Source organism: Lepisosteus platostomus, chromosome 21 (assembly GCF_059453375.1).
Source record: "Lepisosteus platostomus isolate fLepPlt1 chromosome 21, fLepPlt1.hap1, whole genome shotgun sequence".
NCBI lineage: Eukaryota > Metazoa > Chordata > Actinopteri > Semionotiformes > Lepisosteidae > Lepisosteus > Lepisosteus platostomus.
The window spans coordinates 16,525,785-16,540,052 of NC_142631.1; the positions used below are offsets into that span (position 1 = coordinate 16,525,785).

Sequence of the window (14,268 nt, forward strand, 5' to 3'; positions counted from 1 at the left end):
CACAGAAGCGTTCAGTGATCCCAACAGAAAAAACTTACACTCATATCCATCAGGCAGATCCACACACTGGCTGTGAGCAGGACACGGGCTGCTACTACACCACACTCTTGTTTCGCATATCCGCCCCGTAAAATTTGCAGCACAGGAGCAGACAAAGTCATTCCATGTAACATTACAGATGCCTCCGTTTTCACAGGGCTTAGTCTTCAGGAAGAGAAAGGGAATAGATATTAGTTAAATGTAATAAAAGGTCAATTTAGTTACAGATGTGTTAAGTTTACAGATCAGAACAGATAAATAGGTCTAATTAGAACCACAAAAATACCAAAAACAATTTCCAAATGGTTCAACCAGTCAAGCCCTCGTCTTCTTTGATCTATTCTTGACCCTACTGGCCACTTATTGCCAGCTCTAATCAGTGGGTATTCTCCATCAGATGCACGCAGCTGATGGCTGCCAGGGTGTTCAAAGTCATCCAGGTTTTTCTTGCTCCACTGCACAGCAGTAAATCCTGTGGCTGGCCAGATGCCTGTGAGCTTAAGATTTTATCAGTGAGTTATGTGTTAGCCATTGACCCAGCCATTTTTGCTGTGAGTGTCAACTGCAGAAGGAAACAGACACCTAACATTGCATGTTTTGGAGGGTGCGTGCTTGTTGCCTTTGTTCTCCCATGCTGGTGTGAGGGTTGTAGTGGCAGGTCAAGTTCACTGTGTGGGCTGTCCTGTTTTATAAACCTTTTTTAACAACATGCAGGTGAAACATTTCAATCATCTGAATTTTTTGCATGCCGTATGCCATTCTTATGAAAACACTGTGTCATTTTTCATTAAAAGAGTCTGTCTTATCTGTCTAGAGTACACCCTACATTAAGTAGCAGACACAGGAAAAAATTTCAAAGATTTATGCAAAAATATTGGCATGTGAAACTCATGTGCTCCATGAGTACACGAAACTGTAATGTATGTATCTTCCAGTCTTTCGTCATTTATGTCCTGATGCAAAATACAGCAGAAATCTCAAAATCTGTGTTAGCAGATGCATTACTGTATCTTAGTCCTTTTTCGTGGAGAGGGAAATCTAACCAGAAATCCAGATTCTAGAAGCTGAATGATTCAGACCCCTTCTTGAAGGATTTTAGATTTCGCTGGTGCGTGACAGAGGTCAAGCCTATGTTCATGTTGAAAGCTGGAGTTGCTGAGCAGAAGCTAGCCTCCACCTTAGCAAGGTTATCCAGGTTTCTGTTATCTTAATACTTCTGGAAAGCTAGAGTACGCATCTGTTTCACTGAACCAAACCTTACCTGACAGGTATCATCGCTAATGCAGCCTAGTGAGATGTTCTTGGACTGCAGAAGGCTGTAAAAATCACTTCTGCTCAGGTTTACTGTGTTATATTCCAAGTGCATATCGTCAAGTCGCACATCCTGTAGACAGCCCTTGAAAAAGCCTCCCCATGGCTCCGTTTCATTTTCCCAGTTATGGCCTCCAACATAGGCCACATCTCCGGCCTGTACTTCAACAGTAGGGACTGGACTCAATTGCACATAACCAGTCTGAGAATGGTTAAACAAAACACTGCCATCAGCGTGTTTTACAATAATCAGCTGCTTCACTCCACTGGTGATGTTAGTAGGAAATACCACTGATGACGCAGACAGGGTCTGTACATGCAGACGGCCCCTGTTTAAGTACAGTGTGAAGTATGCATTCTGGGCATTCCTGAGCTGGAAGACCAGACCGTCGGCTTTAAGTGAACGCAAGAAAAATGAGACAGAAAAGTTGGATCCGTGAGCTTTGGTTATGTTGAAGGAGGCATAGCTCAATGAATCTTCCAGACTGAAGGTTGCTGGCTTGTACTCTGTTAGAATAAAGACAAAGAAAACAATGCTCGTTACAGAGGACCAATCTCATCGCAGCTTTCGGCTTGTATGACAAAGCTATGGAATAATCACAGAAAACATCCACTTCATCTGCTTCTCTTCAAGTGTTTACACACATTGCAGGAAGAGAACTCTTGATTATATAGGATCCTTTTCGTTTTAAGAAGACGAGTATAGTGTGGAACCTTTGAGCAGCGCTCAAGAGAGAGAATTTAAAGGAAATAATTTCTGGTCTATGTGTTCAGTTATCATGCAAACAAATTATATTTTTAAAGCTGTGAAAACGGTCTATAAAACTATTTTTCATTAACAAGAATCCAGTGGTTACATTCTTCCACCAAAACAACTTTTGAAAAGAGAAGTTGTTTGTTCTTGACAGCTCAAGCAGCCTTCAAAAGATCTCCGATTGCTTGGATCTACTCATTGATCATAAACGTTGTGAGTAGTGTCTTACACAGGGCACGCTTTGCAACAAGAGAAATCTGCGTACAGAACACTTTGGAATAAATTTCTGAGAATAATACTTGGAATATATTTTAAGAAGAAACCAGAATAATTCTTACCATCTAAGCATTGATCACCATAAAACGGTCGCAAACAATTGCACTGAAAGGTCGTCCACAGATCTATACAGAGCCCATTATTGGAACAAGGGTTTGGGTGGCACCACTCGTTTTTACTGCATCCAAGCATCATGTCTTTGGACAAGTCCTTAGATATGTTCTGAGGTAGCACAGGCCGGGAATCAATCATGAGGTCCTCTATGCAACCGATAAAACTGCTTTTGCTTTTCGTCCGGTTCAGGTAGCCTTCCGTACTCACTCCTCCAATAAACATCTTCTTGAAAGACTCTGGCCTGCGAAAGGGAAAGTCTCCCGGCTGGGTTCTCAGTTCTGTGCAGTCTTCACTGACGCAATGCGGCTTTTGAAGTTCCACCATCAAATCGTGGCGCAAAGTCAGACTCACTTTATGCCACTGTCCGTCGTTCACCTGACTAGACGTATACACTTCTGAGGCAAGGTCATTCAAGACCGCTTTAGCATGAATGTGGCCCTCAGAAATCTCCAGGTACAGAAAGTCCTCCTGGTCGCCCCTATAAAACAGGATCATGTCAGGAAGCGTGGATCGGAACCGCATGCTGATGCTGATTTCTTGAAGACCTGCATCCCGCTTGGTCCTGTTGTTCTCTGGAGCTTCGATGACAATATACCCACGAGAAGAAAAGGAAAAAGTCGTTGGAGTGCTGCAGTAGACGTCGTAAAACCCTGGCGGGCACACACAGGTGTAGCCATGATTTCCGTCCACCAGAGTTGGCCTGCATCGCGCTCCGTTTCGACAGGCGTGGTTCTCACAGCCCAGCATTGGTGTCTCACAGTCTTTGCCACCCCAGGGGATGGCACCCTCTTCTGCCGGGGGGCAGTGGCACGTATAATCTGCGGTGCCATCTTCACACACGCCCCCGTTGTGACACGGGTTGCTCTCACATTCGTCGATATTGATCTCACATCCCACTCCTGCAAGTAAGACAGGGAGCAGAAGAAAGCACAGCATTACCCTCCCACAATGGCTGGACTCAGGTCACGTTCCTAGCGAAACTAATTAAAAGTAGTTTTATCAAGTTCCCTGCAGACACACGTGCTTGTGTTCAAAGCTTCCGCAGCTTAATTACAAATCCTCCGTTATCCGCAATGTATCCACATATTCTAGAGCTTGAATGAAACTTGTTACAGAAATAAACATGGAAGGAACAAAATGTTCCTGTTTTCATCAGTTCATCAGTTCAAAAATGCAAAACTTCTTTCTATCCATGCAGTCGAAATACAGTACATCTCTAATAGTGTTCCTTGCTCCCATGGTTAATGTAGTAACAAATGCAGTTAAAATATTACAAAATATTGTGAAGGATTGGCCCCATTGGAAAACATGACTGATTTGTTTAATTAAAGGCACAGTCACATCTCTATGTCTAGGCTTTCCAGCTGGACAGCAGATCAAGGCAGCCTCAAGAGGCTGAAAATGTCTGTATATTTTCATACAGATCCCCCAACATTATGACTTCACTTTTCCAAACCCTTTTCTACGAAGACAGACAAAATTATTTTTCTTACAAAACTACTTTCCAATAAACAGAACACTGGAATTTAACATCCTTTTTCAATTGTTCCATAGAAGACAAGCAAGATTACCTATGCAATACGGTCACAAATAGCAGAATTTTGTTTTAAATGTCATCTCCTACCATTTCTGTATAGTCCTGTGAGCACCGCTAACAACAGTTTTCTATCTTAAGTATATTGTAATTGTCCCTTGATTGTGATCCACATTTTATTTTTCAGAAGGGCACAGATTCCAAAGATGGCATAATGGACAGAAAAAAAGAAAAAGAAATAGAAGAGCGCCCCCTGTGGTCATTGCAGACATAGCAGGAGCTTTTTCCACTCGGGCGCCTTGGCTGTGGAAATCCCCTCTTGGAGAACCTGCACCTTGTATCCTATCCTTTGACCACGACTAACCTTTACCCTGTCTCGTTTTCACCGGAAAGTGACGGCTACAGACCTCACAGCAAGAGCACACACTTACGACATGTGTGTCAAAACTGTAAGGAAGTCTTCTAATAATCATTAATTGCATTCATTTGCAGCTTTTCTTTCCAAAGGGTCACAGAGAGCTTTACATTTAGAAGAGGACCCACTTCATGCACTACTGAAGTTCAGAACCCAACCAGGTAAAGTCAATAGTGACCAAATCTAATATTACAGATCTTTCAGTTTGGAAGAGATCCAATAGCATGGAAGAGCAGACATTCAACATATATTCACATAATAGGACACTATTCTAAGAAATTATCCAGTATTGACCGAACAACATGATATTTTAAAAAGTAATGAATAAAACATTTTACCCCAAGTACCCATCTAAAGCTACCTCTGTCATATCGAATTTTACATGTTGCTTTCTGCAGGTGTTTTCAAGTAGCTGATCTTGCAGAACCTACAATACATCAATTCATTTTGTAATGTGTGCCCAGTGCTGTTGAAAACATAAATACATTGTTTGTCTTGTCAAATTCAGCTAATTTGATTTCGTGTTAGAAAATTTAGAAATGTCAATACTAGCATTGTTCAAAAACTACAGCAACAACATATTGCACACTCTAAATTAGGCATGCATACAGACTCAGAGGCTAATATTGGCTCTTCACAAAGCGGGATTAAAACTGTATTTCCATGAGAAATTAACCAGTGCACTTCTAAGGTGAAAACATAAAGAACGGGAGGATTCTGCTCAAATTCCATTCGCAGGACAGCAAGCATGACCCACACGCACACAGACCTCCTCAATCTAAAAAAAAAAAGAGAGAGAGAGAGAAACACGCAGCCCTCACAAGATATGAATAAACGGGACTTGTCAGTTACCTGTTAGGAGGCAAATTCCGCACAAAAGCACCTGTGATAGCAGGGGTTTCATTGCAATCCCCAGAGACGTTTGTGACAACGTCAGAACGAAGAACAGGAAAAGGACAGAAGAAAAGCCTGAGAGAAGGAGCCCAGCGTGCATGCTTTCCCTTGGTGCCAGTCAGGCAAAAGTGATTAGAGATGAAACCAACCAATACAACTCGAGCTTCCCTCTCTAACACAACTTAGGCTAAGAGCTAATCCGCCTCTGTCTGCCTCCCTCCCAGCTGGTTCCTGTCAGCACTGACAACAGGAATGTTTGTCTACAGCGAGGTCCCACATGATATATCACTAATAATGCCTGGTAGTGTCAGACAGCTTTGCAATTACCATAGATAAAAGTCAGGTGGGCTGGGCGGATTTTTGTGGAATAAACGGAGGGGAGGACTGGATTTAATTTGTTTATTCTGGGTACAGGAATCGATTTGGTTATAATTTGGAGGATAACTACATCCGTGCTCTCAGCTAAAGTCGAGGAGGGATATGCTGTTTTTTTATGAAGAGGGAAGACAATGTGGGGTTGTTTAATACATAAATTAAATAAAAAGGCGACTTCCTTGCTTTCTTGCTGACAGCTAGAATCACCTGACCCTTCTGGAATTAAATGTTTTTAACAGTATATTTTATCGTATTTGTAAACTGTGAACTTCAGTTCACTAAACTGAGTGCGATCCTGTTTTTATTAGGCAGCCCAGAAGTATTGTGCGTGTTTCATATCATCTGCACCTGTTGACAGGTATTTATATCATCTGTATACTACTAAAAGTAAAACATGCATTAGTCAAACAAAATGGAAGCAGTGGACGCATGCTGGTCATATATAATATATGCAGTATTGAAGATGTGGAATAATGTAATGTTTACACCGGGAACTTGCACACAATTTTGAACCCACTGTCACATGACAACTCAGTGCTTCTGGATCAAGTCACTGCATAAAGCTTTAGCAATACAGAGAAGTACTTGCTGGACATCTAAGGTATACAGTATAAAACATACATGAAAATAGCTGAAATAAAACTCTAAGCAGTCACTCACCAGCAAGACCATGAACAAAGTTAACACATGGATTGCCTAAGAGCAATACACACTATAATGAAGTCTTTAAAATACACACTGAATTCTGTACTGTTTATGGAAAGCTGTTTTGGAGCTTTATCACAGTTTGTGAATACCTCAATGACTAAACCGACCTCTAATGACCTGCATAATCCTTGAGCCCTAGAACTACAATGAATGCATGAAACTGTGAAACCTGATGTATTCTGTCATGCACACAAAATCAAAAAATGGAATGGAGTTCCCTGGGAAACGACTGACAGAGCACATTTATTGAGTATTTAAATATTGTACGAATGAAGTAGTTTGGACATTATATGGAAAATGAAACACTCAGTCACAAGTTGTGGAATGAATGAGATTTTTAGACGTTTGGTGATGATAATTTCTTGAAATAGATGCAATCATAGATCGGCACAGATCAGGTAGATCAGCATGTACGATATTTCCTGTGGAATGATTCAACCCATGAAACAACAAGAAATAAACATTCCAAAAGCAGCATAAGGAAAAACCTCATCGCTGAAGTAATGTTAAAGCTTGATCTTTAATCAGTCCCAATTTAATTTTTATTGGAGAAAAATTTCCTGATCTCCCAGCCCACAATGACACACAAAATCACACCAACATCATTGTTCAAAATCTGTTCGAATCCATTCAACCGTCTCCTCACAGCACAGGCAATTTCTGTGACTTGGCAGGACCACTGATCAGTGGTGGTAAACAGATGGCAAAGATTAGTCCTGCGAGTCTTAATTAGCCCACAGCACTTAAGTAGTACTTGGATTATTAATCGGTAGGTTCATCTCCTCTACACAATTTTTCCTAGGGCTTTACTCATGAAGTCCTTCTCTTCTGTGAACTCATCGAGAACCCTGTTGTTTTCTCCTCTGTACACTGTAAGGGCATGGCCACGATAGAGACCACACCCCCGCCAGACCTGCTCTCAATCACCTGACCAGCTGCACGAAGCTGATTGGTCGGGTGACTCTTTAAAAACCTCAGGGTCAGTCAGTTGGTGGGGAGTGGATGGCAGCGACCGAGAGGCTGAGGGCAAATTCCTGCATATATGGGTTAGACAGGAACGTGGGGAAGAAGTGTAGTCAGGAGCTCAGGGAAGAGCTTAGGCGTTTGTTTTATTTGGTTGCGGTATTGTGAATTCCCGGTGCTGTGAATACACTGCATTAGGGGGTCTATACCCTACAGCTGTTTGTTTTTGTATTTTTCGACCTGGACCCACCTATTTTTAAAGATCCCGTTCCGACACACGCACAGTTAGGTCACACCACAGCGTGTTTCCGAAGACCTGTGGCTCTAAGCGTGGAGCTCACATTTTCTGTTCTCATATCACACGCGTATTACAGCTCCCTCCAATCCCAAACACACTGAAGCTCTCTCCCTTTCCCACGGCTGTGCTCATAACAGACTTCTTTGTTTTCTTGGTAATGCAGTGACGACACAGACGTCCCAAACCAAGCCCTTCTTTCATTGACTGTATCGACGATGCCCACACCTGAGCCAAACAGAGCACTTGGAATGTCAGCCTGATGAGGAATTCATCTTGCTGTTAAATATTTGTCTCACTAAAAAGAATCGGGAACAAAGATTTAGGCACCAACTGAAAATGAGGAAGCAAGTAGCTCAGTTTCTTTTGCACTTTTCGGTAACACGAAATTCATAGGACGAATGAACATGAAAGCAGTTTATTTCTCAATTAAATCACTGCTCAGACAGCCTATGCTGAACAATGCCAGAAATATTATAAAATCAAAACTACACAGCGAGCAGTGCTCCCAGAAGAAAACCAGACAAGAAGCTTGCAGTCAAAGCCAAGGGGCTGCTTTGGGAACTACTGCAGTCCCAATCGCAATGTACAGCAATGAGAATAACCGTTACATTTTTAATTACAAAATGACAATTCTACCAGGCTCTGGAGTTTTCCAGGTTTAAGGAGCTTTTTCCTTTAATCTGTTCCTCCCCAGCAATTTTCAACAAAGAAACACTTAATACTGACTGAAGACAGCCAACATATGGCACATAGGGCTGGTTTGTTTGGTCCAGATAGCCTTTCAGCTTGGCTCCCTCAACACCCCAGCAAAACTTGTTGAGGTTAATTAGTTGGAAAAAAATGTGCAATCTTGGCACACACACTGTTCGCTTCAGTTTTCAGAACTTATTATTGCTGATCTGCTATTTCTTTTAAGAATTCACCCGGTTTTTCTGGAATATATCTTGGGTTCGTGCGTCTCTCAGATGCCCTTTGATATTAATTTGAAGTAATAAGCTGTTTACACTGTGGGAACACAGGCAGGAGGATTAATTGCTGTGGCAGGAGAGATTAGTTGTTAATTATTTCCTGAGAGCATCACTCATTCACTAATCACCGATTCAATTAGTTCACGTTTTGAAAATCCCAGGATATTTTTCTAGTAGGGAAACCTGTGTGCACTATGTTTTATACGTTTAAATAAACTATGATCCATAAGAGTGTCAAAACATGAAAATACACAATAAGCAGTAATCCTATACATGTAAAAACAAAATTCTTAGAAATCAGATAATAAAATATTAGCATATAGTATCATAATACAAAAGCCTCCATTTACAATTGCTAAACAAATATTCAGATTTGTATGGTAAAAAGCGACTGAACTGTCTGAAAGCATCAGAGATTCAAAGATTGTGAATTCAGTAATAATACTCACTCTTTCTAACGTTAATTTTGTTCAAAGATCGTTTATATATTACATTCATATACATATATATTTCCAACAGATTGGATCATGTTCTGTGTACTTTGTAATTTGTACTTTGTGAGGGGTACCTGTGTACCCCTCTGCTTGTTCTGACTGGTACAGTACAAACACACTCTGCTTCTGCAATAGGAGTTAAAATCCATTTCACAATACTGCCAATTATATTTAATCAAAACTATCAATAATCCTTCCCTTGTTTCTTTTTGGAGCTCCTTTTCTTCAAGTCCACCTTCAAACATCCTTAAGTCATCAACAGAGTCTTCCTATCACCAAAGGAAGCTAAAATAGTCTGCAAACAATCATGAAATAGCTTATAATGGTTTGCATAGCACACAGTTTAATAAAATGTAATCCTATGTTGGGATTTCCTTGTATTGATCTGGTTAAAAATAAATTAGTAAAATGAATTAGTCTTTGCAAACACGGGCAGTTGAACCACCCTGCAAAAATGAATGAATGTTCTGGGGATCATCTTTGCTTTAAAATGCTTTTTCAAGGCTTGAACTGTTTGAAAACCACCAAATTCGACTTCACTTAATAGCATTCTTTTACAGATTTGTTAAGAAACCACATTGAGGCAATAGGTGATAAAAGCCCACTTTGTGAACATAAACGGCATTAGCAAATGAAAACAAAAGGCCACATTACAAAATGGTAGTGGATCTATTGTAAAGGCACAACCTGTTCATTTCGTTAAACTGCATTAAGCAAAATGCTATCTTGTTGCAAGGCAGTCATCTGATTGATTTCTAGGTCTCATCTGAGGAAACAGCTCTCTGACAAAACCTTATGGTATTAGTGTACTCTAATTTAATCTTCAGTTTCCATTGATTCACTCCACTGCATCAGAAAAGAGTAATGTTAATGGTGCACAATGAATATCACCAAGCCAAATTACGTTAAGTATGCCAAGCTGTCTACATTAAACAGAACATTGAACATTTACACTTTTAAGAACATGAACTTGAGAAGCTTTCGTTTTTCTCTGATCAAAACCTTTACCAACAACTACATTAGCCTTTGCCCTCTTACAGATTATGTCTCCAACTGCAGTGAGAAGCAACAGTAAAAAACATAAAGACACGTTACAAATGAAAGCAGGCGATTCTGAACATTTAGTCCATCTGGCTGTGAGTAGCTCACTGATCTGAGGATGTCATCCAGCTGTTTCTTGAAAGGAGCCCAGGTATTTGTATCTACAACATAGCTGGGTAGCTTGTTTCAGACACTCACAACTCACGGAAACATAGTTAGATGTTCATGCAAACTTGGTGACATACGAATAGCGAGAAGTTCTCTTTACCTGTGAATCCAGGCTGACATCGGCACATATAGTAATTAACATGATCCTCACAGGTTCCGCCGTTCAGGCATGGCATTGAAGCACACTCGTCAATATTCACTGAGCAGTTCTCTCCTACGAACAGAGCATGAAAACACTCAAAACATTTGCAGGGTCACATTAGCGTTCATCACAGACAAGGGAGCTGCCCTGTTCTGCGTCAAGATGCATGAAGCGGTAAATACAGGTGGTGTCAATTTGATAGTGCCGCTGTGAGGTAATATTCTGACCTTGGAGTACAAATTCAAATGTTTGAACTGCCGATTCAGCCTGGGCGTTTGTCACTTCCTCACACCCGTGACTATGTGCAGTCTTTGTCCCGAAATTTCACGTAGCTGAAAGCTATTGTGTGCAAAAATGTTAGAAACGTAGGACAGACACGGGCCAAAGAAATGTCCGTGTAAAACACTTATGTTCAGGGTAAGTTATTGAAATGGGCATTATTGCAGGTAGCAATAATACGTATTACATATGGCAGACGTGAGGAATTACACTTTAAGAGGTACGTTATGGAAGACTAAGTTACACGCACATTAGTGAAAAGGACCTGATCGGTACCAACAAGACATTTAATCATAAGCCAGTAATGCATTGATTGGCCAGCAGAGGGCAGTTCATGTAAAAGGTTCCCGCTACATAGAGCTAATTATGCTGCGACATAAAACAGGTGAAAGAGCCGCAGCAGGTGGCACATTCCGTTCACAAGTCTCACAGACACTCTATCAGATCAAACAAAACGTGGTTTTCGACACCACTTTTAACGCTCTTGTGTTGTTTATGCCGTTTTCTTCCATTATAATTCAATGCCGATGCTGTCAATCGGCGTCCTGGTGGTCGCACAATGTATGAGATAGTGTTACTATCGTGAACAGGATTCCCTTTCTTCTCCTTATCTGACAGCACTATGTGACCCAAGTCCTGCAACTCTTCTGCAAAGACTGACCCTTAGACGAACAAGGATATGGCACATAATATGGGCTGAAGCAGTCCAAGTAGTAGAGAGCTGCGTCAGCATGCGTAGGCTTCCGAAATGTTGTATTTATTTTCTTTTCAGCATGGAATAAACCTTTGCTTCTTCCTTTGCACAGAATATATTGTATTATATATATAATGTGTAACATATTTCAAAATTCTTACCTGTGAATCCGGGCTGACATTTGCATATATAGCCCGCTGCCGCTGCATGGCTAAACTCTCCTTCAAACTCCGGCAGCGTGCCGTAGTGATCCCGGTTTGATCGCTCATAGCACAGCCCGCTGTTCGCGCAGGGCTCCGCCGCACAGTCACTGACATCAAATTCACAGTCGTGCCCCTCGTAACCTGGTGTGATACCACAGAGGAGAAAGTCAGTTTTCTCTCTGAAAAGACTTTGTGTCAACCCTGTCTTCTCCAGGAGAATGAATGCAAGCCCACTGTAGGGTTCTGTGCAACGTGAATCAGTTAGTAAAACAGATGCACTTACAGTAGGACTGAGCTCTCGGTATACAGTACGTCTAAAATGGCTGATTTTCACCCACACTTATTGTACAAAGGTGCACACTGCTGTGTGCACGAAACTGTTCAACAGTATTACCATTCCAACACAGGCAGCTGTAATTCTTCACCCCCTCGACACAGGTGCCGTCATTGTGGCAGGGACTGGAAGCACACTCCGGGATATCAATTTCACAGTTATCTCCCATGTACCCTGTATCAGCGCAGAGGCAGTTATACCTGCAAACACACGTTTTACAAGTGAAAATGAAACATCACAAGACATTTATAAAAAGGGTAATAAAGACTCTCTCTCTCTTATTTTTCTGTGTAAAGTTTTTAAAAAATCCAGATTTAACTATTCCTATTATTCTCAAAGAATAATGATTTTGCAGGGCAAACATCTCTGTGTTACTGTAAAGTGTCTGATAGTCGAAGGTGAGACTACATTACTCCTCAAGACACTGCAGGGGGGTGGAAAGGGGGTGGTCATTTGATGTTTTCATCTCAAACTGAGGTTTCTGAGATGGCGGTTTTAATCTGCGGTCTGATCACATTTTAAATTGCAGATGTAAAGTCTGTAAAACGGTTGTGAAGAGCAGAGCAAGCAGGAGTTCACTTTTTTTTCCTACACACCACGCATTATCAATCTTCACAAAGCAGTACGGTGATTCATTCCAGTGACTTATCTTCATTCTGTTAGTGAAGAAGCATCTGCAAAAGCGCCATATCATGTCATTCTGGCCTGACTTATTTCAAACAACACCTGAAACGAACTTTATTTATTCTCCTGAAAGCTTTTAAAGCTTCAGGGAAATTGCAGCGTGGCTTTCCTTTCTTGCTTTCTTCCGAACCCAGTGTGATTCAGGCTGGTGTAATCTGATAGTGATGAGTCATTTAACATCTGATTATTCTTTATAGTAACGGACTTAGAAAATCTACAGCACAGCCTGTGACAAATGTGTGCGTCCATCTATCTATATGGTGGTCCCCGAACTTCTCTAGATTTGAGTTCAAGGATTATGTGCTGGTGAAGAGGATTTTAAAAACGTGCAATAATATACCATACATGTTATATTATATCATTATACCATTCATCAATCCAGACGTGATCATGTTTCTCTGAAGAGGTTCCTTTAAGAAATCATTTCTGTAAATATATTATCCACTTGTACTTTTGCTCCGTACAAGCATTTCTAGCTTTGAGTATAAGTGAATCCTTAGTTTTGTATATTTTTTAAACAGAACGAAAATTCTGAATATGCATGAGAATGTGTTTCAAACTAAATGTCATTCTTGGGGCGTAATCTGGAATTTGTCTACGTATCCCATTCCTTCGTTTTCGCCGCCAAGGTCCATTTCCCAATTATTCTTTCAACTTGAAGGATTTATAACTACGTGATAAATCAGAAACTTCAGGTCGCGCTTAATTGGAATAACCGTAAAAGTAGCCCAAAAGAAAATTAGCCATTAAAAAAAAAGAAACCGCTCCACGACTGACGGGTTAAATCCTGCAAAATCGGTCTGTTCTGAGCTCTTGCCGGAAGGCTGCGTCTCCATGAATGGACCCCCCCTTTCGTACAGGTCCTTTCTTACAGCTCCCGAGAATGAAAGCAGTGAGACAGAGAGAGGTCCTTCAGTTTTCTCAAGGGGTCTTACCCATTGACTAGATCGGAGCAGCTACCGCCGTTCTGGCAAGGCAGGCTGGAGCATTCATCAATGTCCACTTCACAGTCCAACCCCTCGTACCCCTCCAGACACACGCAGGTGTAGTGACCCACATGGTCAACACAGGTGGCCCCATTCTGGCAGGGACTGGATGCGCATTCATTAATTTCCACCTCGCAATTCACTCCTTTTTTCGGAAGAGAAAGCGTTTGAAAGAGGAGAAGTGAAAAACAGGAACTGAGCATGAAAAGCACACAAAAAGCAGCCCTAGGTATTCTGGAAGCAGCAGCAGTTAGGTATTTCAACTGTCAAGCCACAAATCAACAATATGAAAGTTAGATTGTCTGTTTTCTGTCAAAAGTCCTGATGGTATTTAAGCAGAACCGATTCACCTACTTATCACTTGTCAAATTTTGCATTAAAACGTTACACATTTTCAATGTTTCAGCATTAGGCTTAAAACATAATATTCTATTTTTTTGTGAAAATTAGCAAAAGTTGGTTACCCTTTATATGCATATTACACGTATAAATCATTTCAGAAGATGTTCCAAAACCAGTTTCCCAAGTGATCCTCATACTATCAAAACATGAACTAATAATTAATACCTTCATTTTGACAAGAAAAATACCAGA

General features: G+C 41.0%; 1 protein-coding gene across 1 annotated transcript in view; it reads right to left on the reverse strand.

Annotated features, from left to right (window-relative positions):
- crb2a (crumbs cell polarity complex component 2a) overlaps window positions 1–14,268 on the reverse strand; it is a 39,443-nt gene that overhangs the window by 8,164 nt on the left and 17,011 nt on the right. Inside the window, exons 3-9 of the mRNA XM_088615120.1 lie at window positions 13,624–13,819; window positions 12,065–12,204; window positions 11,629–11,811; window positions 10,453–10,566; window positions 2,443–3,393; window positions 1,301–1,857; window positions 39–204 (exon numbers count right to left, since the gene is read on the reverse strand). Of these exons, the coding sequence (XP_088471246.1) occupies window positions 39–204; window positions 1,301–1,857; window positions 2,443–3,393; window positions 10,453–10,566; window positions 11,629–11,811; window positions 12,065–12,204; window positions 13,624–13,819 (2,307 nt within the window). The remainder of the gene's footprint in view (window positions 1–38; window positions 205–1,300; window positions 1,858–2,442; window positions 3,394–10,452; window positions 10,567–11,628; window positions 11,812–12,064; window positions 12,205–13,623; window positions 13,820–14,268) is intronic.